Raw genomic sequence first — 24873 nt, forward strand, 5'->3', positions numbered from 1 at the left:
TCTTCCTCCATGACAGATGCCTGAGAGAACCCTTAAGCAGGATTTGAGCACAAGAGAAATCTCCCATACTGTGGCTCCCAGAGATGCACATCATTTCCATGCTCCTTTTAGAATGGGAGTTTAAAAACAAACAAACAATTTGTAATTTGGTTTGTAATTAAATCAAAGTAGCTGCCAGCAGCAAGGTATGTCGGTTAAGAGAAAGAAATCTGATTCTGTGTTATCTGGGGAGCCTTAACCTTGTCTGCTTTGGGTCACTTGGCAAATGAACTTCTAAACTGCAGAAGCTTAAAAACCGGATTGGAACTGCTTGGAGCCGCTTGAAAGCAGCAGCAGCACGAACAAGCGGAAGCCTCACCAGGATTGCCTGGCAACAGGGAGGTTGGGAACATGCACTTCAGGTTGGTGTCCCAGCCCTTTCTGAACAGGAGGTCGTAAATATGACAAGAGGAGAGAGAGCTTCTCTCTGCCTGAGGCAAAAGCTCAGCTCATCGGCAGGTAAAGTTCAGATTTCAAACAGCGGGAAAGAGAAGAGAGAGGCAGCAAAACAGGTTCAGGAATGCCAACGCCCCTGGTTTCTCTAGCACAGGGATTCCCAAACGGTGGTCCATGGACCTCCAGTGGTCTGTGTGAGCATCATTCAGGTGGGCCACAGCGTGTCTGTAGATTTGTGGTTGAAGATGGGAGACGGCACATCCAGAGCACTGAATTTTCATATTGATTTTTAAGTGTATTTTATCATTTCTTGTACAGTTTGAATCCTGTGGAATTACGACTGGTACAGCAAACAGGAAAATCATTAAGTGGTCTGCTGAGTTGCTTCTAATTAGAGACGTTTAAGCCCCATTTCCTGTCTATAATTTTTTAAGCATGGCAGATGCAGAGTCTGTTGTCACCAACATCTCCCTAAATCTCTGCCTGCTTCCTTTCTAAGAGCCAGAGAGGAGCCCGTCTGCAGGAACTAGCAAGCCAGTTTGTTGGCAGGAACGACCTGCTGTGAGCTGATTAAAATGAGAGGGGAAACGACGACGGCAGTGAGAGAAGCAACCACTGATACCCCAAAAGTTGCCGTAAAGGGCAGTGCCGGATTTATGTATAAGCTAAACAAGCTGTAACTTAGGGCCCCACTCTCTTGGGGGCCCCAAAAAAATTAAAGGAAAAGAAACTGGATGTCCATTTCCAAAATATAAAATAAAAAACAAATAAAATAGAAAACATTTCTGGCCTCATCGAACCTAAATGCGGCCCTGGTAAGGGGACAGGCTTTGCTGCCCCTTGTTTGATGCACCCCGCGTCCAGTGGTAGTGAGACAGGCACTACTAACAAGCCCATCCAGGGCTTTTTTTCTGGGGGGACGCAGGGGTACGCACACCCCTAAACATTTTGTGAATCTAAGTTTGGCCTCATTGAGGGGCAGTATTTCAATATGAGTAGGAAAATGAGAGTACCCCTAAACATTCTTTTTAGGGAGAAAAAACCACTGCGCCCAGCCATTTTCACTACTAAAATATTGTGGCGGTTGGTATTTTGGTATCTGGTCTTTCCCAGCCTCAGGACCAGATTAAGCAAATGTGAGGCTTCTGCAATTATCCCTGCTTTCAAGATCACCAAAACATACCCATCAAATCAGTGAATAAAACAGGTATACTTCTCTTTGTTGAGATGATATAGTGGGAAGCCGGTGAACGTCCTCTTGCGGCATTGCATTCTCACATATGTTTATAGTAACAACCACTGGGAGGAACAAATCAAAACTCATTTTGGAGCAGACTTAATTAGATTGTAACTGTTGGTGCACCTATGTAACAACAACAACAACAACAACTGGATTTTTCTTTCCCGCCCTTCATCATGGGGTCACGGGTCAGGTTACAAGAATTTAAAAATATTAAAACAGTTAAAGCAGATTGCACTCCAAAGAACAGGGTGGTTCAAAAACTGTGTACCTCAGGTGTCAAAGGGAAGGATAAAGAGGTGCATGTTCAGCATTTGATGAAACTACACCATAAAACAGTTAAATTAGAACAAATGCTTGATCTGTGCCCTTGGTGGCCAGAGTCAACAGCTGTGGGCTGGACAGCAGTCAGTTCTAGCACAGAGGGTGACGCTGAAATACTAGCTAGGCAAAAAGGCCTCAGGGAGATGGCCACAATGGACGCCTCCCTACCCAAAAATATGTACCATGTGTGATCATGGTAAAGCAGGACCTTTGCTGCCTGTGAGATTACAGAGTATCAGATAACAGAAGATGGAAAACAAAGCAGAAAAAAAGATAACAAGAAGCCTGCAGTCATTGGAAGCCTGGAGTCCACCAATTTGGGTCAACAGAGAAACAAGAACTGCCTGACGGTCCCTCTTACCAGCAAGTCTCCATACACCAGATTCATGGCTTAGTACTGTGATGGGATAACGTCTGGCTCCCAGTCAGCTGAAGTCTCCAGACCAACAGTGAGTTTTCCATTGTTGGCGGAGTGAGACGCAGCTGCTCAAACCCCCTTCCTTGCCTTGGGACAACACCCAGGACTAGGGGTCTTCATAATCCCACCTGATACATTGGGACTTGCTGGTCTACTCTATTCATGCCTGGGGTCTACTGTATTCCTAATAATACAGTGGTTGTTGTTGTTTAGTCGTGTCCGACTCTTCGTCACCCCATGGACCAGAGCACGCCAGGCACTCCTGTCTTCAATACAGTGGTACCTCGGGTTAAGAACTTAATTCATTCCAGAGGTCCGTTCTTAACCTGAAACTGTTCTTAACCTGAAGCACCACTTTAGCTAACGGGGCCTCCTGATGCCGCCACGCCACCGGAGCACGATTTCTGTTCTTATCCTGAAGCAAAGTTCTTACCCCGAGGTACTATTTCTGGATTAGTGGAGTCTGTAACCTGAAGTGTCTGTAACCCGAGGTACCACTGTACAACTTACCATTTACACAATGCTTTTTAAGGGTTCAAAGCCTTAAACATACATTATCTCATAATCTGTAGCAAACCCGAAAACTCTTCCTTCAGATATTGCCTCTGCTCTAAACTCAAGTCACTTTCTCTCGCCCTCACCGCCTCCATCAATAATGATCGTGACCTACTTTGCAAGACTGTTGCAGCACAGCCTCATAGTTGCTACATAGTAGTGGCATTATGGGACAGATCAGGGGAGTACTATCACATTGTTGTTGTTGTTGTTCCATTGGGAGCCACCCAGAGTGGCTGGGGAAACCCAGCCAAATGGGCTGGGTTTAAATAATAAATTAATATTATCATTATTATCCTCAAAGCTGCCTCACCCCTCATGGTCACTGGCAGTGCAGGTAAGCAAGGCCCTTCTGCTCCATTCTGTCCCACTACTGCAACTGCACACAATTTCATTGAAACTCTATTATTTATTTCCAGGCTTCCGAAAACGTGCATTCCTCCCTCCTAATTGTTTTTGTTGCAATCACAAAATCAGCTGTAACATTGAAACGAGAAGGCAAAAATTATCTTTAGCAATTTGATTAGCCAAAGAAATTTGGGTCTTTCTGCTATGAATCAACAATACCCCTCTAGTGACAGATTGGTTATAAGAATTTAAGGTCTCAAATACATAACTTAAATGTACAAGGCAAACACGTACATAAATATATACACCACATGTCTGAAACAGTACAGGAGGACAGTCCTGAAACCATTTTGAATCTCCCAAACTGACCAAATGTTTCTCTGCAAGGAGGGAGGAAATGAAAAACCCTCCCCATTGTCTCTGTGCTCACGAGTCCTGCCTTAAGGGCACATTTAGGATATGAATAGGGTGAGCCTCTGACCTGGATTCAGGAATTAAGTATAGTAGTACCTCAGGTTACAGATGCTTCAGGTTACAGACTCCGCTAACCCAGAAATAGTACCTCGGGTTAAGAACTTTGCTTCAGGATGAGAACAGAAATCGTGCTCTGGTGGCGCAGCAGCAGAAGGAGGCCCCATTAGTTAAAGTGGTGCTTCAGGTTAAGAACAGTTTCAGGTTAAGAACGGACCTCTGGAACGAATTAAGTTCTTAACACGAGGTACCACTGTAGTTATAATAACAAAACCTAGATAATGCAGTCAGGTAACCTGGCAGACAGGAGATAAACAACACACTCAGGATTCTGTTTTAGACCACTCCCTGTGATGTATTTCTGCTGGAGACCACCTCTTTCTGTGATGTAGGTATGATATATGGAGGGGTGGTCTTGAGCTCCAGGGCAGGGAATTTAAAATGTCTATATAAGGGTGGGGACACCTTGTTCGGGGTCCTCCTCCTTTCCTGCGGATGAGGGGAGCACCCTGTTGCAACAGTTCTAATAAAGATCCGGCTTACTAGCTGCTTTGCTTCTCAATATTCTCTGGTTGGTCTCTGTTAGTTTCTCCTGCTGATGGGGAACCTACATAAGGACTCTATACGGCTCTTGGATACCCCATAAAGGAAAAAGGGCAGATTTTGTTTACAACAGTCATCTGACCCAAGCTCCTAAAATGCAGGAATCTTTTTGCCCAATGTGGGAGCACGATTTCTGTTCTCATCCTGAAGCAAAATTCTTAACCCGAGGCACTATTTCTGGGTTAGCGGAGTCTGTAACCTGAAGCGTCTCAAACCTGAAGCGTCTGTAACCAGAGGTACCACTGTACTCTACTGCCTGAGCGTGTGACTTCACAAAGTGACTATCCCTGCAGTAGCTATTGATTATTCTGCCACCTATGGTAGGAAAACAAAACAACTGCTTCTTCTATACAGTCTGAATCTCCCCACCCTGCATGTGGGAAAATGACTGCTGGTGCCTGGTGTGTGTGTGTTGCATCGTTATTTTAATAAATCCCAGCTCAAGGCTATGATTCCAGTGGCACATTCATCATAACATCACACACAGAGAGAGACATCGTTCCAGGAATGGTCTCGCTTTATTTTCAGGTGCTATTAGCACTCAGATCACATATGAGGAAGGACCGAGAATCAGTGAGCTCAACTGCTTCTGCCTGCAGATTTGAAATAGCATATTGCCTTATGCTGAGACTGGGCTTTAGCTAAAATGACAGAGGACTTTGGCTCGTGGTCATATTTGAAAAGAATGGGAGGGTAAGACTCAGTTTTGTAACATCCCTTCCTTCCCCCAAGAACATTTTTCTTAAAACATCCCAACACTCTCCTCCCAAATAATGTGGTGATTTTGTATTTCAAACTGGCTCAGTGCAAAATGAGCAGGATGCAAGTACTGCGGAATAATGGACTGTTGCTATTTGCATTCCAGGTGCATCTAGAACAGGACAGTATGCAAATATTCAACAGTACAGGTACTAACAAAGTTCCCCCTTTGAATTACAAATGTCTGAGTCATGTTTTCCAAACACTGCTTCTTTAAGGCATGAGCTAGAAGAAAAGTGTGCTCTGCAAATGCACCCGTGCCTGATGCATCCATTCCGTTTCCAAGAGCTGCAATTCTGCTTGTTTTGAGTGTGAACAGAACCAGATTGTTGAAATGCTCTATCAAGCCCCAAGATCTCAGCCAAGAGGGAAGCTGCCTCCTGCTGCCTCCCTCCTTATGCTTCCCAGCCTCGCTGATGCAATGTCCCCAGAATACTGGATTTATAGCATCCCATATAACTGCAACGCTAGTTTGGGATAAAGCGTTTTATTTGAAATAAAAGGTTTGTCCTGGTTTTAGTTGTTCCCTGGGCACCACATCAGCAAGGAAACCAGGGTTGAAATACGATTTATAAGACTTTGGCACAGACCCACTCAGACTCAAAGTGAGGTGTGGCCCAATATTTTAATTGTTCCTACGTCTGTCTGCGTTACTGTTGCCCAAAGGTCCTTTAAGATGAAAAGGACCCAAGAAATCAGTTCACATGATGACATATTTCATATGAATATATTGTTGCTGCCACGGGTATTATGTGTATGTGTGTTTTAGTGAGCTGAATAGAGTGAAAGATTATAAATTGGTTGGGTGTGGTGAGTATGAACTTAACAGTGCTTAATATTTTTTTTACTGCTATTTTGTTAATGTTGTTTTACAGATTATAAATGATGTATTGATTTATTAGTCATAGAATACATAAATAGAAAAGGGTAACGGAGCCCTGGACGGTTAAGTCTGGCCAAAGGTTACTATGGGGTTGCGGTGTTCATCTCGCTTTCAGGCCGAGGGAGTTGGTGTTTGTCCACAGACAGCTTTCCAGATCATTTGGCCATCATGACTAAACCGCTTTCTGGCACAACGGGACACCGTGACAGAACCCAAAGCACACGGAAATGCCGTTTACCTTCCTGCTTTCGAACTGCTAAATTGGCAGGAGTTGAGACAGAGTAACGGGAGCTCATCCCATTGTGGGGATTTGAACCACCAACCTTCTGATTGGCAAGCCCAAGAGGCTCAGTGGTTTAGACCACAGCTCCACCCGCATCTCCTAATACATAATACATAAATACATAGCTAAGAAAAGGTACAGCAATACAATTATTCCTTTCTTCTCTCTTTTAACAATGTGCATTTGCTTTACAAAACAACAATTTAAACTGACTCCGACTCTGCAAGTTAGAGTTGTTCTGCTATACCCACAGATGACCAAATTCATCCAGTGGGCGAGACGAGTTCTATGATTGCTGCCTAACTAGGGATCCTTTGGCTTGCTAGATCATGCTGCCTCCTCTTCATTCAGAAAGTAATTCCAGGTAATTTTATCATCCACTTTAATTTCCTTCTTACCAATGGCTGATTAAATTACAAATGCGTCAAGTCACGAGGCCTCTGTTTTCTTGTGACAAGACACGTTTCCGTGGCAGATGATCACTTCCAGGGACACAAGCCTTCTTTCTGTACAGTCAAACCTCGGATCCTGTTTTGGCTCCCAAACGCCAAAACCTGGAAGTAAATGCTCCGGTTTTCAAATGTTTTTTGGAAGCTGAACGTCCGGCACCGCTTCCGCTGAGTGCAGGACGCCATGCCTCGGTTGTTGAACATTTCAGAAACTGAACGGGCTTCCATAACGGATTACATTCGGCAACCGAGGTTTGACTGTATAGCAAATGCATTATTTGAGGTGCAAGAGTGAATTGTACCTTCAGTTTGAATTTGTGGGTGGGGAGCAGGCTCAACTCCCTGAAGCTTGGGAAATGTTTGATTAGGACAACTGTGGGGGGAAGATGATGAGCGTTCAGCTTTAAAACATTTCTTTCTAAGTGATCTATGGAGTACAATAATTTAGAAAATTAAAGTGCTGTTGGCACCTTGAATCTATGATTCAGCACAGGACACTAGTATTTTACTTAATTAGAGAGGATCAAGACAGAATTTATTACTGCTGAGTCAGAGGCTATTATGCGCTACAATAAACTGCAAAGCAGAATAAACCTAATTCCTAAACCCCAGCAGGAGCAACGGATTTGCTCCAGCCATGTGCCTGCATTGCCATGTGCGCCCTGCCACTCTTGCCCGTCCTGGTAAATGGCAGTGACACCGCTCCTGGCAGGAGGCTGGGTGCCCCCTGAGCCCCTCGTGCCGCGAGAGCCAGGCTGACAACAATAGTTTTAGGAAAAGGACACGGCCAATTGCGGCAGCAGGAGCAGGACATTGGCTGCTCAAGGCAAGAGCAGCTGACGGGGTGCCAGTAGGAAGCCAGGCGCCCAGAAGTGGCATCCCTTCTGCTTACCAGGGCAGGGCAGGAGTTGGGCAGGGGCAGAGGCAGGAGGACCAGACTGGCCACACTAGTGTGCCTTTGCTGCCAGCCCTCACTGCCACTCTGCTTTGCCCCATTGCACTGCCCCACGGATCTAAGGGACTGGACTGAAGAGGAATGGTGGGGGCTGCCCCACTTCTCCTGAACCAAAAACAGGAGGACAGTATAGATTTAGAAGAGTGGTTTGCAGAAGGGCATAGTTCAGAGGCTGCAGAGGGCAGAAGCTGGGAAAGACTGGAAGAGGAAGAGCAGGAAGGAGGAGAAGCACCGGGGGAGAGGCAGCTGACAGATTCAGTGTCCTGGGAAAGCATTCCTGACCCCCCTCCCTCCAAGACCAGGCAGGCATTGAGGGTATTAGAACAGAGAGCTCAGAGGCAGAAAGCTCAGATTAGCCGATGCAGGAGTGACGTCAAATAAGGGGGAGGTAGAGGGGTGGGACTTTACTTGGAGCGACACCATTATTAGGAAGGATACATTCCTTCATTGTTCTCTGTAATTATTTAATAAATTGCTGTCAGGGAGCTGCCATCAGTGCGGGAGGGAGAGAGCAAAATCCAGAGGGATTCCAGAGAGCGTCCCGGGATTGGGAGAGGCAGCCCATCTTCTGGGGAAGAGAATCAGCATAGCACCAGTGGAGAAGGGGGGGCAGATGGGAGAATCGGCGAGATGGCTCCATGACTCCTTGCCTGGGACCAGCGGGGAGAGTAAGGGTCCTCTGCTGCCTACACCCTCCTTGCGCAGAAGGCTTCCGCGCAGGGAGAGTAGGAGGAGACTAGGCGTCAAAGAGCTTCTTTGCTGGAAGAAGTTTAAGAAACGCCCACTGATGGATTCTGCCAGCGATTGAGGCAGCCACGGGTGAGTGGCTGTCTGGACAGAAAAGGTTCACTCAGGCAACCCAGCCAGGTGTTGGCACCGGCTTACGCACGAGCAACCCCTAGAACCATTACAATTGCTTTTTAACGTTTCTCTGATTCTGGGCTGCCACCGTGGGAGGGATGTGATTCCCCAGCCTGACAGAGAGTCATTCTTTTTCATTAAGATTCCTGCTGGCTACAGTTATTTCAGAAAACGGAGTAAGCAGGACCAGAATCAAACACAGAAGTGTGGGCGAGCCCTTGGTCTTAAGGAGTCCCCGGATGGTGGTGCTGCAGCTGCCTCAGGTGAAAGCAGGAGTTGCTACCTGGCTAAACAATAAACAAACAAAACACCAACCAGTCTTTTCTCCTTCTGGACCTTTATGAGTGTGGGGTTGTTTTTTTAAGTGTTTGGTTAAAGAATAAAATAATAATTTCCAGGATGCCTAGATCTAGGTTTGGGGCAAGGACTCTTTGGTGAGAGAGACCCAGCAGAGATTTAAAATCACAAAACAGGTAGCATGAAATAACAAAACACAAATGTGGAAATACAGTCTGTTAGACCCTTAAAATATCCCCTTTTAAGTTCCTTTCCAATGTTTCCCTTTATTTCCCTCAGCATTGAAAGAGCGCGTTTGGCAAGTTAAAAACTTAATTTACTTACAAAGGTCAGATTCATGTGTTTTTCCATGCAGCAGCAAGAAAACACAGGCAGCAAAACTTGGCTTACAAAAATTGGTAAAATGTTCCTAAATTATTGGTCTAGAAACATAAAAATGACTTGTAAGCCATGCACAGTCTGAGCCTGGAGCAACCAGGTTCAGATCTTTTCCACACATGGAGTTCACATGGTAGACAGAATGTTTCTAATTTTTTTGTATAGAAACACAAAAATGGCTTTGCTAAAGCCATGCTGCCATCTAGGCTGATTGCTCATTGATTACATGGTGGAAAAGAGAATGAACAAAGAGCTTTGCTAACTCTTGTCCCAAGGTGAGGGGGCGTGACCTGGATCAGTCTGGGATGACTGCTTACTCTGTGGTCTTAACCCCTTCATGCATTAACTGGAGTTAAGCAAATGAGGCTCAATTTTCCCACAAACAGTTTTGCCAAAATCATTAAGTTAAGGATATTTCCTGGCACCGAGTCCAGCATTATCATTTGCTAATTCTTGTGAGCAAAACTGCTGATAATGGGGAAGCTATGTGAGTTGATTCAGAAGTTGGCAACCTAACCTCACAGGACAGAGAATCCAGTAGGAGGACACTTCACTCTCCCAGGACGTTCAATACAGGATCTCAAAGCAGCTGTCTTATTACAAAAGAATTTCAGAAATAGACTTGAAAGAGAACTTGCTGAATTACCTATTACTAAACTGAAAGCTATGGAGAGACCTGGTCTGAATAGAGATATTGGATTCTTGTCTCATTACATATGCTAAAACTATTTTTGGTCATCTGCACACTATCCCTTGCTTTTTCCTGTAGGACTAATTGCAGTCGTTAACAGTCGTCAACAGGTTTACCATACCCATTGAGTCAATCCCCCATCTCCTACTAGCCTTCTGAGAAAAACCCACCCCACCCTCCCACTATATATATAAGGGCCTGGCGACTTCTGTTTCAGTGTATCTGAAGAAGTGTGCATGCACACGAAAGCTTATACCCAGAACAAACTTAGTTGGTCTCTAAGGTGCTACTGGGCATTTTTTTTATTTCGACTTAGAAATAGTGGAATGTTATTTCCTGGTACTTAATACCTGTCCATTTGTATTTAGCCACTTCCACTACTGCATATTTCTTTCTTTTGCTTTCTCTGGTGGTTTCACATTGCTTTGAAACAGTATGACAAAATAGTTCCCCTTTAATGGAATCAGAGGCTCTTTTCTTCCGGTGATCTCATTAAAACCACAAAACAAGCCAGCAGAGGGTGTGAGAGCCATAATTAACAGCTGGAAGGTCAATGGCAATCCAGTTACACATAATCACTTTTTTGTTTTCTGTGTCTTCCATAAGCAAATTACCCTTTGAGAAAGACAAATATTTTTATTCCTTTGAACCTAATTCATATAGATTATTCATTGGATCTCATTTCAGCTTCAGTACTTCTGCTGCCTGACTTTGGTGCAACATAGATTTTTAAATGTAGAAGATCTTCAAACGAATGGTGAGGTAACAGGAAGGAAACAAAAGTAATATTTATGGACTGTTTCATTATTTCTCTAGTTTATTGGCCAATATGACCTAACAGAATAGACAATAGAGATTGAGGCAGTATATGTGTATCAGAGTCCCACACACCATTTACTCATCTGATTAAACACATTTCCTTTATTGTCTTCCATGAAGCCTCCTGGTCTTTATTTCTTTTTTATTTCTTCAATATATTTATATTCTGTTTCTCTGTATAAAATATTAAAAGCTGTGTGTGTGTGTGTGTGTGTGTGTGTGTGTGTGTGTGTGTGTAAACGCTTAACAAGATTTATGCTTTGTACTTTATTTGCCAAAGCAACCTGATTTAACAAAACAAGTGTAAGTTATTTTGAAAAACATTGTCACCATTATTTATTAAATTTATATACCACCCTTCATCTGAAGAGCACATGGTGGTTCACAAAACACGCACTGTCCTGTGACCATTCACAGGGCTGAAATCTGCGTGGGAAGAAGCTGCAGGATACCTGCAGGTTAAGGAATAGGAAAAATACAGTGAGGTAAACAGATGAAATCTATTTCTGCTCATGCCAGGGAAATCACATTATTTTTTGGGGGCCATAGATCATGGGCCTAGCCAGGATTTTTGTAAGGGGAGGCAGGCTTTTGTTGGGGGTGAGGTGGGAGGAGAAACTAGATTTTTATTGATTTAGGGGGGCGCAGCTGCCCCCCTGTCGCCCCTTGGCTATGCCCATGCCATAAATAGAACAGAACAGTTCAAATCTCTTGTATTCATATCTGATGTGAACCTGATCATTGGTGCAGCTGGTGAGGCCACAACACCCACTTTCGCTTATGACGAGAATGTTCCAGGGTTGGTGAATTCTGGTCCATAGCATTTAAAGAAATTGCAATAATCATACGAGGACAAAATGAAATGTCACCACAACTGGCCCTTCTCTCCATTTTCAAAGGAAACATATTTGTCAGGGGTTCAGAAGGAGAGACACAGGAGGGGGAGCAAATGGAGAGTGAGGAGGAGGAGTACGAGGGGGGCGCAGGCAGTGACAGTGGCCAGAGTTATTCCACAAGCCTCTCTAGCGAATCGGAGGACTCACAGAAGGGAGCGCCGGTGGCCAGAGCAAGGGAGATTCCAAGGGAGAAACCTCAAGAGGGAGGGGCCAGCGGGGAGTCTCTGAACAGCAGCTGGAGATCAGGGCCAGCGTCTCCACCAGAGCGCAGTGGGGAGGGGGAGTCCCAGGAGTCGGGACCAGTGTCCTCACCACCAGAGGGAGGAGAGGAGTCAGGTTTGGCAACACCCACATCAGGAAGCGGGGAAACGGTCAGAAGGAAAGTCACCGGCTGGGCGCGCGCGCCAAGTTCAAATGTACAGGAGCGCGGCACAGCGGGGAGCCCGGGAAGGGAGCCAGGTCCTAAAGCCCGCCGGAGGGAGGGGCAAGACTCAGGAGGCTCCGCGTCAGAGGAGTCCAGGAAGGAGGGAACCCCAGAGGGCAGAAGGACCCAACGCAGGAAAGAGCAGCGCAAGAGGTGGAGCCGGGCTAGAATCTTAAACTGGTGTGGGTGGAGCAGTGAGTCAGAGGGGACTTAGCCGGTCTAGTGTTAAGACGTGGGTCTGCGCGCCCAGAGCTTGGAAATGGAAACTAAACTTCAATAAAGACTTTTGTATATAATATCCACTGGGCGTTGGTCCTCTGTGAGCTGGGACCTAGCGGCAGTCCTGACAATATTGATATGTGGAAATAATTGATATATTATTTAAAAGATCTTCTGATTTTTTAAAAATAGTAACTGCTCAATTAACTATTGTACAGAAGAGGAAAACTTTTAGAAGGCTTGGACCTCTGAATATGGCATTAACACATTTAGGTTATGGCCATTTCTATAAATATATGTCATCTTCAAGCTCTGCCGCGCACTGCTAAGCCTGACACTTTTCACACCGCATGGCAGGGCCAGCGCCCAGGCGACTGCCTCAGGCAGCACAATCTACAGGGGCAGCAGATCTGGCCTCCGTCACCTGCTCTATAGTGGAACTTTGTTGCACATGCCAACCAACACCACTTGCAACAACTTTCAGCAGTTCCCCTTGAAATGTGGAACTCTGGATCTGTCTGTGATCTAGCTCATGAGTAGGCAAACTAAGGCCCGGGGGCTGGATCCGGCCCAATGGCCTTCTCAATCCGGCCCGCGGACGGTCCAGGAATCCGCATGTTTTTACATGAGTAGAATGTGTGCTTTTATTTAAAATGCATCTCTGGGTTATTTGTGGGGGTAGGAATTCATTCATGATTTTTTTCAAAATATAGTCCGCCCGCCCCCTCAGGTCTGAGGGACAGTGGACCAGCCCCCTGCTGAAAAAGGTTGCTGACCCCTGACCTAGCTAGCTATTTTGATGTAATCTCTCTTCCCTTACTGTTGTGTTTTGATGTTTTTTACCTGTATCACAGATGCCTCTTTTCTCCTTTTTTTGTATTTTATTTCTTTATTGCAATTTTATTGGTGCAGTATTAGAATCTTACTGTCCTCTCGAGATTACGATCAATATGCTCCACACTTTGTCAAATGCATGTTTATTAAGTTGCTTTCACTGCACCACGGTTTCACTTAATGTTCTCCAAACCCTTGGAGTCATAGTAGCGATTTACTCCAGACACACGCTTGTCTCTCTCCAGCAGGTACCACTGATAGGTGTTCCGGGCGATTCTCTTCTCCTTGCCCCCGTTGGTGCATCTGTGGATGTAGGTGGTGCTCACGCCAGGGATGACCAGGCACACGTACATGAGGCCCAAGCCAGGCAAGATCTCGTGCCACATCCCGGCGGCTGGGCGCTCGTTCTCTCCCCGACCCTGGAGACCTCTCCGTCAGCAGAGCTGCCACACGACCTCACTCTCAAAGCAGAGTTCGCCTGTTTTCTCTTTGGGTTTTCTCTGTGCCCTGAAAATCCAGTAAAAAAATAATAAAAATGATTCTATTTTTTAAAAAGAAGAATCTTAAACTGGAGGGGTTGTGATTGTATAATGTATTTGTGTTTTGTTCTTAAAGAAAATCTGCCTAATTTCATGGCAGCAGACTTAATTGTAGCTCTGCGGTACGTCTCACATATTATCTCTGTAACCATTACATCCATGTTTTTATTATTATCTTTATCGCTTGTCCAGTGTGGTGAATATATAATGCGGCCCATTGTTCTTTTCTAAATACTACTCCAGGGGGACAGGCTAAAGATGAGACAGTGTCTTATCAAAACTCTGGAATGTGGCCTATTGTTGTGAGAGACTGCAGGGATTGTAAAACACAAGAGTGCAGATCATCTAAGTGAGCCAAACCACATGCTACTACAACGGAAATCTCCCTTTGCCCCCCTCCCCACAATCCCTCCCCTTTCGTTCCCATACATGCATCCTTCCCCAGCTTTCATACAGACAGCAGCACGGGCATACACAAACAGCACTATTCCTGTCCGAATAACACACAGGCAACAACGACAGCACCCCTCTCATGTACACACAACCCACAGGCTGATGTTCCTGTTCCTTCCTTCTGGTTCCTTCCACTGTTGCAGCCCTGCTCATCCTGGAAATTTACCTGTATCTTTTGTGTAACAGACTCCATTCTGGAAGATTAAATTTGTTTATCAAACCTAGGGTTGTCATATTTCAAACAGTGAAAATCCGGACAGAAAAGTTGTTGAGCATTTTTGGGCAAAGTTGTTCAGTTGTGTGTGGTTTTTTTACTTTTGCCCAAAGTTGCTGAGCACACAAAAAGAGTTTTAAAGGAAAGTTGCCAAAAACGACACTGCTGACATGTGTTGCCGTACATTTGGATTTTCCTGGACATTTTAGCTATTTCCACCTGGACACTACTTCCAACTACAGTATTCTGGATATGTCTGGGAAATTCTGGATGTAGGGCAAGCCTCATCAAACCGGTGCTACATTTGCCAGCCAGCACTTTTCTCCAAATTTATTCCAAAATACTTTCTTGATATACATTGCATAGCTTTGTCCTTGAACAATTTCCTGCAATATATATATATATATATATATATATGTTAACGAAGTCCAGAGGGATGGACCATAGCCCCTGAAAATTTATGCGTTTCAGAACTATCTTCTAATAGATTGATTGAATTGTCCATTTAATAGTAACAGAAAGATATGCAACTTCAACAATACTGTAGGACTCTAAATCAAATTATAAATTCATAAATTAACAACATTTTACACAAATCTACCTTGGCTGTGGTGAATGCCAGTCATAAGGTCTGAAACCAGTCAGACTTTTTTCTGTTCATGCTTGTCTGTCTGTAACACAAAGGAAAATATATTATAAAACAGATCATTCTTTAGACACAAACTGGAGTCTTTCAAAGGTCTTAGCCAAAATGGTCAATACCTCTTTATAAAAGTTTCCTTGGGAAAGGTCTTCAACTTTTCTGTATTGACACTCAACAAAGAACAGCCCACACTCTGGTCAGTGACCGAAATAAATTGATTCATTCAACAGCAGTCCAACAAGCAAACTTCACTTGCCCTTGGACATAACCAGATCTTCACTCTGCTCAAAGTGCTCAAGGATCATTCAGTTGTGTTCATTGTAATTTGCAGGGAAAGTGCTATAAGAATGGCTATTTTAATAGCAAGGAATAGTTCAGTTGCATATGTCACACAGTGACAGGTGTATTTCTTTGGTATATATTTTTTTGCCCACAACTCGTAACAAGGAACAGATTCATCCTGTAAATTTTTAGAAACCAACAAATATTGTGATTTTTAAATGGATACTGCCATTTGTGAGTTTGGACCCATGACACCAAATACCAGGTGAATTCCTGTCAAAGTCATGTTTTGGTCCTCCATCTTGATCCAAAATGGCATCTAGCATGCAAACTGATGAAAGGACAGTGGCACCTCGGGTTAAGAACTTAACTCGTTCCAGAGGTCCATTCTTAACCTGAAACTGTTCTTAACCTGAAGCACCACTTTAGCTAATGGGGCCTCCTGCTGCCATGCCGCTGCCACGGAATTTCTGTTCTCATCCTGAAGCAAAGTTCTTAACCCGAGGTAATATTTCTGGGTTAGCGGAGTCTGTAACCTGAAGCGTCTGTAACCCGAGGTACCACTGTACACCCCCATTGATACCCAGGTTTTCCTGCTGCTCAGCTTGTACAGTAAGAGCAGCTGCCTCATAATTTTCGGTTGGGACGTTCTCATGCTGTACCTGGATATTTTCCTTTCCTTTTGAGGCAGACACATTGGGTGGTGCTTGCAGGATGTCTGATGAAGGCGTTTGTTTTCCGTGTCTGTTTGGGGCTCACTAGCTGTCTTCTGCTTTTTGAAGCAGTTGCAGATGCCCGTGGCTAATCAAAACCAGCTGCGCTTCTTTGCTTTCTCTCTCTAAACAACCTCGTAAAGAAAACCCTTGGGCCTTTATTTCAATCTTCAACTAACCAAGAAAAGAATTTTTGCTGCCTATTTCCTGAGAACCTTGGGAGCAATTTTCATTTTTCTCCTGCAGGTTACTTTGGGTTTCTGTTTTTGCCCAGCGATTCCACCCATCCCCTCAAGAAGCAAGGCCAGCTCCAGCGGCGTCCCCAGTCTCCTCACCTGATCACTGAAAGGCATCACAAGTGCCATGCTGATCTCATCACAGCATTTCTAGGGTTGGGATGAATGGGGTGATTGGGGAGGGGTAGCACCTCTGATGGAAGACGACACGTCATGGTTGTCCACCTTTGGTCCCCACCCTGCACTCAGCTCCCCCCTCTGGCTCCTAGAAGCTGCCAGCATGCGACTGCGGCGACACCCTGGGATGAGGGTAGTTGATGGGTCTCAATCCCTCGCTCAGTCCCTGGCTCTGGCAGATCGAGCGGCTAAGAACCGTAGCGGGTTCAAGAGTCAATAACGTGGTTTCTGCCCGTATTGTAGAGGGAAGTGAGGGACAGGTGGGGCTCATCCACCTGGGAAGGGAGCCAACTCTGAAAAACTCTGATCCTAAGCCGCCTCGGCTGCCTGGTGGGACACCTTCGGGTTGAGTAAACCCAAGACCAATCTGGAGCGGAGTCCCGAAGCCAGTTGGATGGTGCCTTGGAGGCTTCCATCTGGCAACTCCAGCAGCCAAGCTGGCGCCAAACATGCTGCTCTGCTTTCCTTTGGGTCCTATCAGAGGCTGAGGGGGGAGATTTTGTCGCCTGGGCAGCCCAGGACCCAGGCTGGGCATCGGGGGGGGGGCACTTGGGTGCAGCCAGGGCTGAGGTTGGACTCCCCCCCCCCCATTTAGAGGCTTCCTCAATCTGGTGACATTTATTTGTGCAAGCCGAGTCATTCGATCTGAACCCCAAGTCAGGCTGCTCTCCCAAAGCTAGTCTGGCCTGGCCGGATGCGTCCAAATAACATCCAAATAACTCTACAGTGGCACCTCAGGTTAAGTACTTAATCCGTTCCGGAGGTCTGTTCTTAACCTGAAACTGTTCTTAACCTGAAGCACCACTGTAGCTCATGGGGCCTCCTCCTGCTGCTGCGCTGCCGCTGCACAATTTCTGTTCTCATCCTGAAGCAAAGTTCTGAACTATTTCTGAGTTAGCGGAGTCTGTAACCTGAAGCGTATGTAATCCGAGGTACCACTGTATATTTAGGATCAAGGGTGAAGGAGGTCAAATAACTATACAGTGGTACCTCGGGTTACATGTGCTTCAGGTTACAGACTCCGCTCACCCCGAAATAGTTAGTACCTCGGGTTCAGAACTTTGCTTCAGGATGAGAACAGAAATCGTGCTCCGGTGGCAGCAGGAGGCCCCGTGAGCTAAAGTGGTGCTTCAGGTTAAGACCGGACCTCCGGAGCGAATTAAGTTCTGAACCCGAGGTGCCACTGTATTTAGGCTTGGCACGAAAGCGCCACCCGTTTCGCGGGCCCAGGGTGGTACCTGAGAGCCCAGTCCGCAGTCCGGCGGGCGCCGAGGAGCCTGGGCCGCAGGCGGGGCCGCCTCCCCTCGCTCTCTCTCCCCGCCCCTTCCCGGGCGGAGCCTGCGGGCGGGCGGGCGGGCGCGCGGCTTTAGCTGGCGCGGAAGAGGCGCCTCGCCCACTCGGCCTGAGCGCGGCTGGCGGAGCTTCGGCGGCGGCGGCAGCACAAGCGGAGACCCCGAGCAGCCCCCGAGAGCGCACACGTGGCAGCCGCGCCGCCATGGGCAGAGGGGTGAGCGAGCGAGGGAGCGAGCGAGGGAGCCGGGCAGGGAAGGGGGTCTCGCCGCCGCCTCTTGCCGGTGGGCGCGGTGGGCTCCGTCCTCGAGGGGCGGCGGCAGCAGCTCCGGGGGGGGCGGGCGGGCGGGCGAAGAGCAAGTGGCCCCCGGCCTGTGGCGAGAGCCGGACCGAGAGAGGCTTCTCCTCCTCCTCCTCCGGAGCCTCACAATTCTGCTGCCTCCTTTTTTGGTCTTGGACAACTTTTTCTGGGCTTTGGGAAGCCAGGTAAGGAGAGCGAATCTGGTGCCGCCGCGATGTCCCCTGGGCAGCCCGACGCGGGGCTCCCGCTCTCCGGCCGGCCGGGGGGGGCTTGCTCGGGGGGAGCCCGGCCGTGCTGGCCCCGGGAGGCCTCTCCTCGGCCCTGGGCTTCCTGCCTCCCGGGCTGGCGAGGGCTGGGTTCGGGAGCTGGGGCAGAAGCGGGGGGGGGGGGCGCCTCAGGCCCACCTGCCGGGGCAGGAGCCGGAGGTTGGAATCTGCCGCTGCTCAGCTGCTGCTCTTGCGAGGGAAGCCGCCTTCTTCTTTCCCCGGGCCGGCTGCTGCCTCGAGGGAGAAGGGAGCCATTTTCTCCGCAATTGCCGAGTTACAAAATGGGTTATCAGCGCTTCAGGTGAGAAGGGCTGAGAGGAGGAGGAGGAGGAGGGGGGGGGGGCTGGGCAGACAGGATGGTCTCTCTCTGTTTTCCTGTAGCTTCTTTCTGCACGAGAAAGGGAAGGGAATTGCCGGCATGAATTTGCAAATGGGGGGGCTCCAGCCGGCTGGCGTTTGAAATATTGGGCAAGCCCTTCGGGGCAGGAGGTCCGTCGTGTGAGAGGCAGATGGGGAAGTGGCCCCGATCCCTCCGGGGCGGCACGGGAAAGCATGGGACCTGCCCAGTCCTGGAGTGCTTTCCGCTTAATATCAACTAAAAACTTTCCAAAGTCCGGCAGGTTTTCCTTTTCCGAGGCCGTGCCTAGAAGAACGGCTAGAAATAGAAGTCTGGGCAGTGGGGGGAGCTATCCTAGGTTAAAAGTGATGAGCCCTGGTCTGTTTAGGCCTGAAAGTCTCCGGTTTGATTAGGTACGTATTATCGAAAATGCTTATCCTGCCTTTTCTCCAAGGATTGAAGTTCTCCCCTTGGCCTGCAAGGCAGGTTAGGAGGAAAGGTGGGATTTGCCCCACGTCACCCAATGAGCCTTAAGGGGCTTGAACCCGAGTCCTAACGTGAAAGTGCCCCCCCCCCGTCTCAAGTTGAAATACCTTTCATGTGCTCAATTTGAAAGCAGAGTGGTTTTCCTTAACTGTACTTCTGTAGAGGCCTCAGGGCCCAAGTTTTGCAGGATGGTTAATTAAAATGGCTAATTAAGCGGGCGGGACAAGTGGAAACAGGAGAGGCTGTTCCCTAATTGTGGAAACATCGGAGTGACAAGATCCTACAGCTTGATGCAGTGGGGCAAGAAAGTTTGCATTGCTCTCGGTAGTCTGTACAATTATCACATAGTGTGTAGTATCTCGTTGCCTTTGGGTAGCTTTCGTTTAGTGCCCCAGCCAGCCATCCCATTCATTTAGCTGAGCTCCTCCCTAGTAACTTCCCTTTTCTTGCTGGATGTAAAACATGATCACATCACTTGGCTTCGCACTGGACAGGGAATATTTTTGGTTGCTTTTCATAGAAATAGAAAGCTGCCTTGTAGTGAGACTGCTGCCTTTTCTTCCCTCCTGCTCTCTTGAAAGTATGTTAACTGCATGGCTGAGGTAGTGAGCACACCTGATGGTTCTCCTGTTTTCTTGCAGCAAAGGTATCTGAGGGTAAACGACTAGGGAGATCACAGTGCAGAGGTTTGTCTGTAAAATTCTTAGCAGAGTCGCAAGCTGTTCTGCGCCTCGCTCTACAGTCCTGGATGTATGTTGGCCGTCTCCCAACACAAACTAGTTTTAAGATGGGGGTGCTGGTGGCAAGCATCGGTCTGAACTGGCTTTGACCAGTAACGACTAGTTCCGTTCAGTGCCATTTGCAGCCATGGAGTTGCAGCCTTAATTGCCAAAAACAGGAAAAATAGCTTTGATTGAGCGCTGTCTGTTTTTTGCCTTGGCTATGTTAAAGCAAACAAAGCTGAGATTCTGCAGTCTGGGAATTCTCCTTGTTAGCACTGGCTTCATTAAGCAAACCACAGAGGAATCTCAGATTCAGAAGAGTCGGAGGTAAAAAAACAAAACACCCTTCCACACCGTTCACAGTGACTCTGATATTTCAACACAAGAAAAATGGAAAATTACTTGAACCTGTTTTGTTACTTTTTTGAGCAGGGTATACCTTTGGATTTGGTGTTTATGTAACCGGAGATTCTAGTATAGCTTCAAGATTTAACTTGCTTACACTCCGGAGTATTACTGTCGATGTTAACAGGGACTCTCTATTCCAACTGCAGTTGTGTCTATTAGCCTGCACACATTTTATTCTTCCAGACGCCATTTTCGGTTTAAGAACTGCGTGAAGTTCCCAGGTCGGCTGTTGCTTCTCCATTGCTGGATGTATGTAGAGATGAACTATCCAGTACTGGGGTAACTGCAGTTGCTTTGCACTAATATATCCCTTTATCCACACCAAACGTGGATATCCTGAAGGGATCTGAGTTTTTTTTGTTATTTGTGGCATTTATGCATGAAATGGAAAAATTATTTTTTAAAAGTCTGATAGCATTCACATTTTAAGATCCCGTTTAATCCTTCAAATTTATGCTTATGGAGCAAAATTCAGAGTACAACAGTGATTAAAGAGTTTTGCCATGTCCACAGTGTGTGTTTCCTTTTAATTTCCAGAACTTTAGGGCTTTCCTAAAGCCTTCTGTACTATCCGAGCTACAGATCTTGTCAGGAGGAGAGGGCAAATTTTTCCATTGCCCCATCAAGGTCTGCTGACTTCTTCTGAGAATTTTTATTGTCTCAAAAGGCTTTGGACTTGTATTGTGTTGTACCAGTAGCATTATCTGAGATTAAAGCTGGGGTGTTAAGCAGTCCAGAAACAACCCCCCCCCCCAAACCCTGCAGCCCCTGGAGTGATGAGACTGGTTATCACTTCTATAATCGTGTCGATGTCGCCAGCATTTTTATGGGATTCACGACATGCCAGTGTGGAAATTTACTGTACTGCTACTGTTTTCCTTCCCCACATACCAGGAACTCACAAAATTTCTCTTCCCCCCCTTCCAATGCTGACCTTCAAAAACCATGCACAGTCTCACGGCTGGGTTTCCTTCCACAACTGAATGCACTTTGGCTCTAACCAGAGCTGCGATAGCAAAAGGTGGAAGCAATAATTCCACAATAATTGATTTCCTTGTGACCCTAGATTGTTTTGGATTCTGAGCTTAGGCAGTTGTGGATTTGGAGCTGATGTTCTCGGCCCATTTTGGACTTTGTTTACTTTCAGGAACCTGAATAGTTAGGAGCAAAATGTGTGTATGTTTATAACTCTTGTATTTAATTTCCCCCCCTTAATGATGTGAAAATGCTTGGAACAAGTAAATGTAGATTTCAAGAGAAGCATTCATATACTTGCTATAGACTGAGGGATAGGTCAGTAGGTAGAGCATGAAACTCGTAATTTCAAGGTCATGGGTTCAAGCCCCACGGTGGGCAGAAGATTCCTGCATTGCAGGGGGTTGGACTAGATGATCCTCATGGTCCCTTCCAGCTCTACAATTCTGAATCCAGTTAATTGTTCCCTTGTGTAGCAACATGCAGGTTGTTTTCCATTTCTGCACAGAGAAATACAACAGTTGCTGGGGTGTGACACCAGTTGCAGCTAAAGCTTTCTGTGCACAGAGGCTTACGGCCAATGACTATGATCTGCTAAACATGCTGTTTCGGCTCCTCTGGGAGGAATGACAGGATAGAAATGTAATAAATAAGCATGACTGTGACTCACTCTGGAACCCATCTTGAATTGGCTTTAAGATGGGCACCAGTGACTCCTAACTTTCCCCAAGGGCACTGTGCATGCGAGATAATTTTTGAGGACAGGAAGAAGATGTCTTTCATCATGCTGAAATTTGGAATAGGCCAAAGCGGCAAGTCTCTTGCACAGCTCCTGTGTGCTCCAAAGTTCAGAATGGTGAGATTAGTGAGGAGGGGAGCAGGTTCTCAGGATGGCTTCTGAGAGAGGCTCTTCAAGCAGTTGACTTGAGAAAACCTGTGCATGGAAAAGCTTCCAGCTGAAATAAACGGCATGACTGACACGTATGAAATGGTGTGTAGACCTAAGACCTTCAAGGAGGAGAAGGGGGGGGGGGATCCGCCTCTTTCCTCAGTTCCAGGACTAAACATGTCACAGTGAGCTTTCCCAACCGGTGGCAGATTTCCTCCCCCAGCATTGCCACTGCTTGAATATTACTTGAAATACAACAGGATTCAAATAACTCCTTGAAATATACCAGAATGAAGGCTTGGTGGATTAGTTAGGGATGGAAAATCCCAGGAAAAGGGAGGCGGTCATGCCAGACACATGGGTTTGGCCTCATGTTTTCCAGGGTGAAGGAACATGCAAGACGATGGCTGGGGAGGGCCCAGATTGTGGTATAGCTGTCAGTCAGGGCATAATTATTTTATCCTCATGCCCCAGTAGTCCATTCAGATCAAGCCAGCCTCTTGTTAGCTATGAATGCTCCTTGGAGAAGTCCATGCCTTGTCTTGGAAATAGTACATTGGCATGGTTCATCCCGGCAATAATGCCCATATAAGGAATGCAAGACTTGAAGCGAGAGAGCAACTTACCTAACTAGCCAGTCTTTTCCTGAAATGGTCAAGTGACAGAGGCAGTTGCTATCCGGTTGTTTTTCCGGAATCCAGTTCTGGAACTCCTTGAATGAATGTACAGAAACAGAGTTGTAGTTCTGCATTTATACTACTGGCCTTGCTGCTCTCAACAGCCTCATGTCTGAAAATGCCATAAAGGGAAACGCTGCTTAGAGATGGTGCAAACAGAGCAGTATTGGGACCAACTGAAATGTATATATAAATAGTGAGCTATTCTTTTGAGTTTCACAGAACTTTTCCATTGGCTGAACGGTAAAAGAGGAAAAAAAGGGTTTGGCTCAAGTCCTGTGTACAGTAAGTGGCAGCCCTGAAGTTAAGGAAGCTCTTTGTAGACTGACTATGTTTGTGTCCAGCGCAATAGATCTTGGGTTTTCCCAAAAGGCTAGGGAAACAAAGATGGGATGACAGCTCTGTGAAATACAAAAGCCAGCATTTATTCAGATCTATTTCTAGCACTAATGGAGATTATGATCCCCTACATGGTAGAGATCTAAAGCAAAGCAAAATATGGTTAGCCTTATTTTTTTAAGCAAAATTGGAGATCAATTTTAAGTGTGGACTAGGCATAGTAGCCAAATTGGGTAGGATGGTCTAGTGGTTGGAGGATATACTGCTTCTTCCACAGATAAATTGTATGTTCATTTGAGGTTTATATTAACTGATTTTCAGAGGGACCTCACAAAGTGGTTAATGTAAGATCATTACACCAATAAGCACTATTTAAATAAAAAAAATATGTTGGGGTTTTGTTCTTTTTAGAAGAAGCTGCTTCTCACTCCCCACAGGGCAATGTGGTCCTTCAGAGGCCCCTGTTTGTGGCAGATGGAGAAGGAGAGGCCACTGGTGAACTTTCCATTGCTGGGTGATGGGGCATCTGGATCCAGTTCGAATTCTCCCTTTGCTGGATGACTAAAACATTGTGGTGGGTTGGCGTAGGTTCCTCAGAAGGCAGCCGCTGGCCCGTTCATAGAGTTCTAGCCTCAGTGCAGAAGTTCAATTCACGTTCAAACTGATGAAAACAAGTGTGTAGCAACATTGCTTTCATACTGGCTGAACCCTGGCAATTTTTTATTTGTTTTTCCTTGAATTTTCCCACCACACTTGCCATCCTCCACTTCCTCTCTCTTTGAGAACCACTTCCTTAAGCAGTGGGCTCACTCCTCTTGAAAAAGGCTTTCTAGCTGATAAAAGTAGGCAGTCCCGGAGTGCAGGATGAGAACTGGGTCTCCCCTAAGCCAAATAATAGCCGTCTCCTTTGACGTATCTTTCCTGCAAACCTGGGTGGGAAGCAACCAAAATTGCAAATACAGTGGTACCTCAGTGGTACCTCAGTTCCTAAACCGAGGCACACTTTCCCTAATTAGGCCTTCTGCCGCCGGTGCCTTTTCACAGTTCGAATTCTGTTCTTAGACCGAGGTAAAGTTCACAAACCGAGACACTATTTCTGGTTTTGCAGAGTTTGTAAACCGAATCGTTCGTAAACAGGGCTGTTCTTAAAGCGAGGTACCACTGTAATTGTTTGTGTGTCGAGAGTGTGGGTGATTTATCTTGACTTTTTAGAGATTCTGAGTAGTACACACGGTCCCTTTTTCTTCACAGATTCCTAGTATCCAGTTGGTTCTCTGACTCCCTTCAGTAGCCATTCTCAAGCAATAATAGATCAGAAATGGGGATGTCGGCTGGTTGCCTTGGCCAGTTTTGGCTTCCCAGAGCAGGCAGCCTCCGACTTCCCTTGTGGGGTACATGGATTGTCCCAGATGGCGATTGGGGGGGGGGGGGGAGAGTTGCCTTAGGAAGATAAGCATTGTTCTGCTCCTGCAGCCACAGAAACAGTAGCTCCAGCTGTCCTTGAGATGCTGTTTTAATGATGTCACTATAATAGCAGAGCAGATTCCCAGGGACTTTGTTTTATGTACTCTGGCTTTTATCTTGTCCAGATTGAAAAGAGCAAAAGTCTTACATTTGGGATATGGCACAAGCAGTTCTAGTTGCAGAAGGCTCCGAAATATGGAGAAGCTCTTGGCATATTTACAAAAGACAGCCCAGAAAGGAGGGAGGAAGAAAAATGTTGCTTTCTGAAGGCAGCACTAGTATCCTCGTTTTTCGCTTAATCATTCTTCTTACACCATAGG

The 24873-nt window shown here is 46.4% G+C and overlaps 2 protein-coding genes across 5 annotated transcripts in view; one reads left to right on the forward strand and one right to left on the reverse strand.

The window, feature by feature from the left end:
* Positions 1-13269: 13269 nt before the first annotated feature.
* On the reverse strand, positions 13270-16751 carry NDUFA1 (NADH:ubiquinone oxidoreductase subunit A1). Of its 3 annotated transcripts, none has more exons than XR_014559437.1 (3): positions 16521-16751; positions 14950-15019; positions 13270-13649 (listed from the first exon to the last, which is right to left on the reverse strand). XR_014559437.1 is itself a non-coding variant. In XM_083720050.1 (3 exons), exon 3 carries the CDS (start codon positions 13526-13528, stop codon positions 13316-13318), a length of 213 nt encoding a protein of 70 aa, XP_083576176.1. In that variant the 5' UTR covers positions 13529-13649; positions 14950-15019; positions 15111-15133; the 3' UTR covers positions 13270-13315. The 3 variants fall into 3 exon arrangements, 1 of the variants encoding a protein (XP_083576176.1); XR_014559438.1 differs by having other exon boundaries at positions 15936-16751; XM_083720050.1 differs by lacking the exon at positions 16521-16751 and adding an exon at positions 15111-15133.
* A 994-nt stretch (positions 16752-17745) lies between these two features.
* ATP1A1 (ATPase Na+/K+ transporting subunit alpha 1) overlaps positions 17746-24873 on the forward strand; it is a 31329-nt gene continuing 24201 nt past the window's right edge. The window contains exon 1 of one of the 2 annotated variants that reach the window (XR_014559331.1): positions 17746-17906. Coding sequence is in view for 1 of the 2 variants with exons in the window: in XM_083718643.1 (XP_083574769.1) it covers positions 17895-17906 (12 nt within the window). In the remaining variant the exon portion in view is untranslated. The remainder of the gene's footprint in view (positions 17907-24873) is intronic. The other variant, XM_083718643.1, reaches the window with a different exon arrangement.

This window comes from Podarcis gaigeae, assembly GCF_964106915.1.
Source record: "Podarcis gaigeae genome assembly, chromosome: 17".
Lineage (NCBI taxonomy): Eukaryota > Metazoa > Chordata > Lepidosauria > Squamata > Lacertidae > Podarcis > Podarcis gaigeae.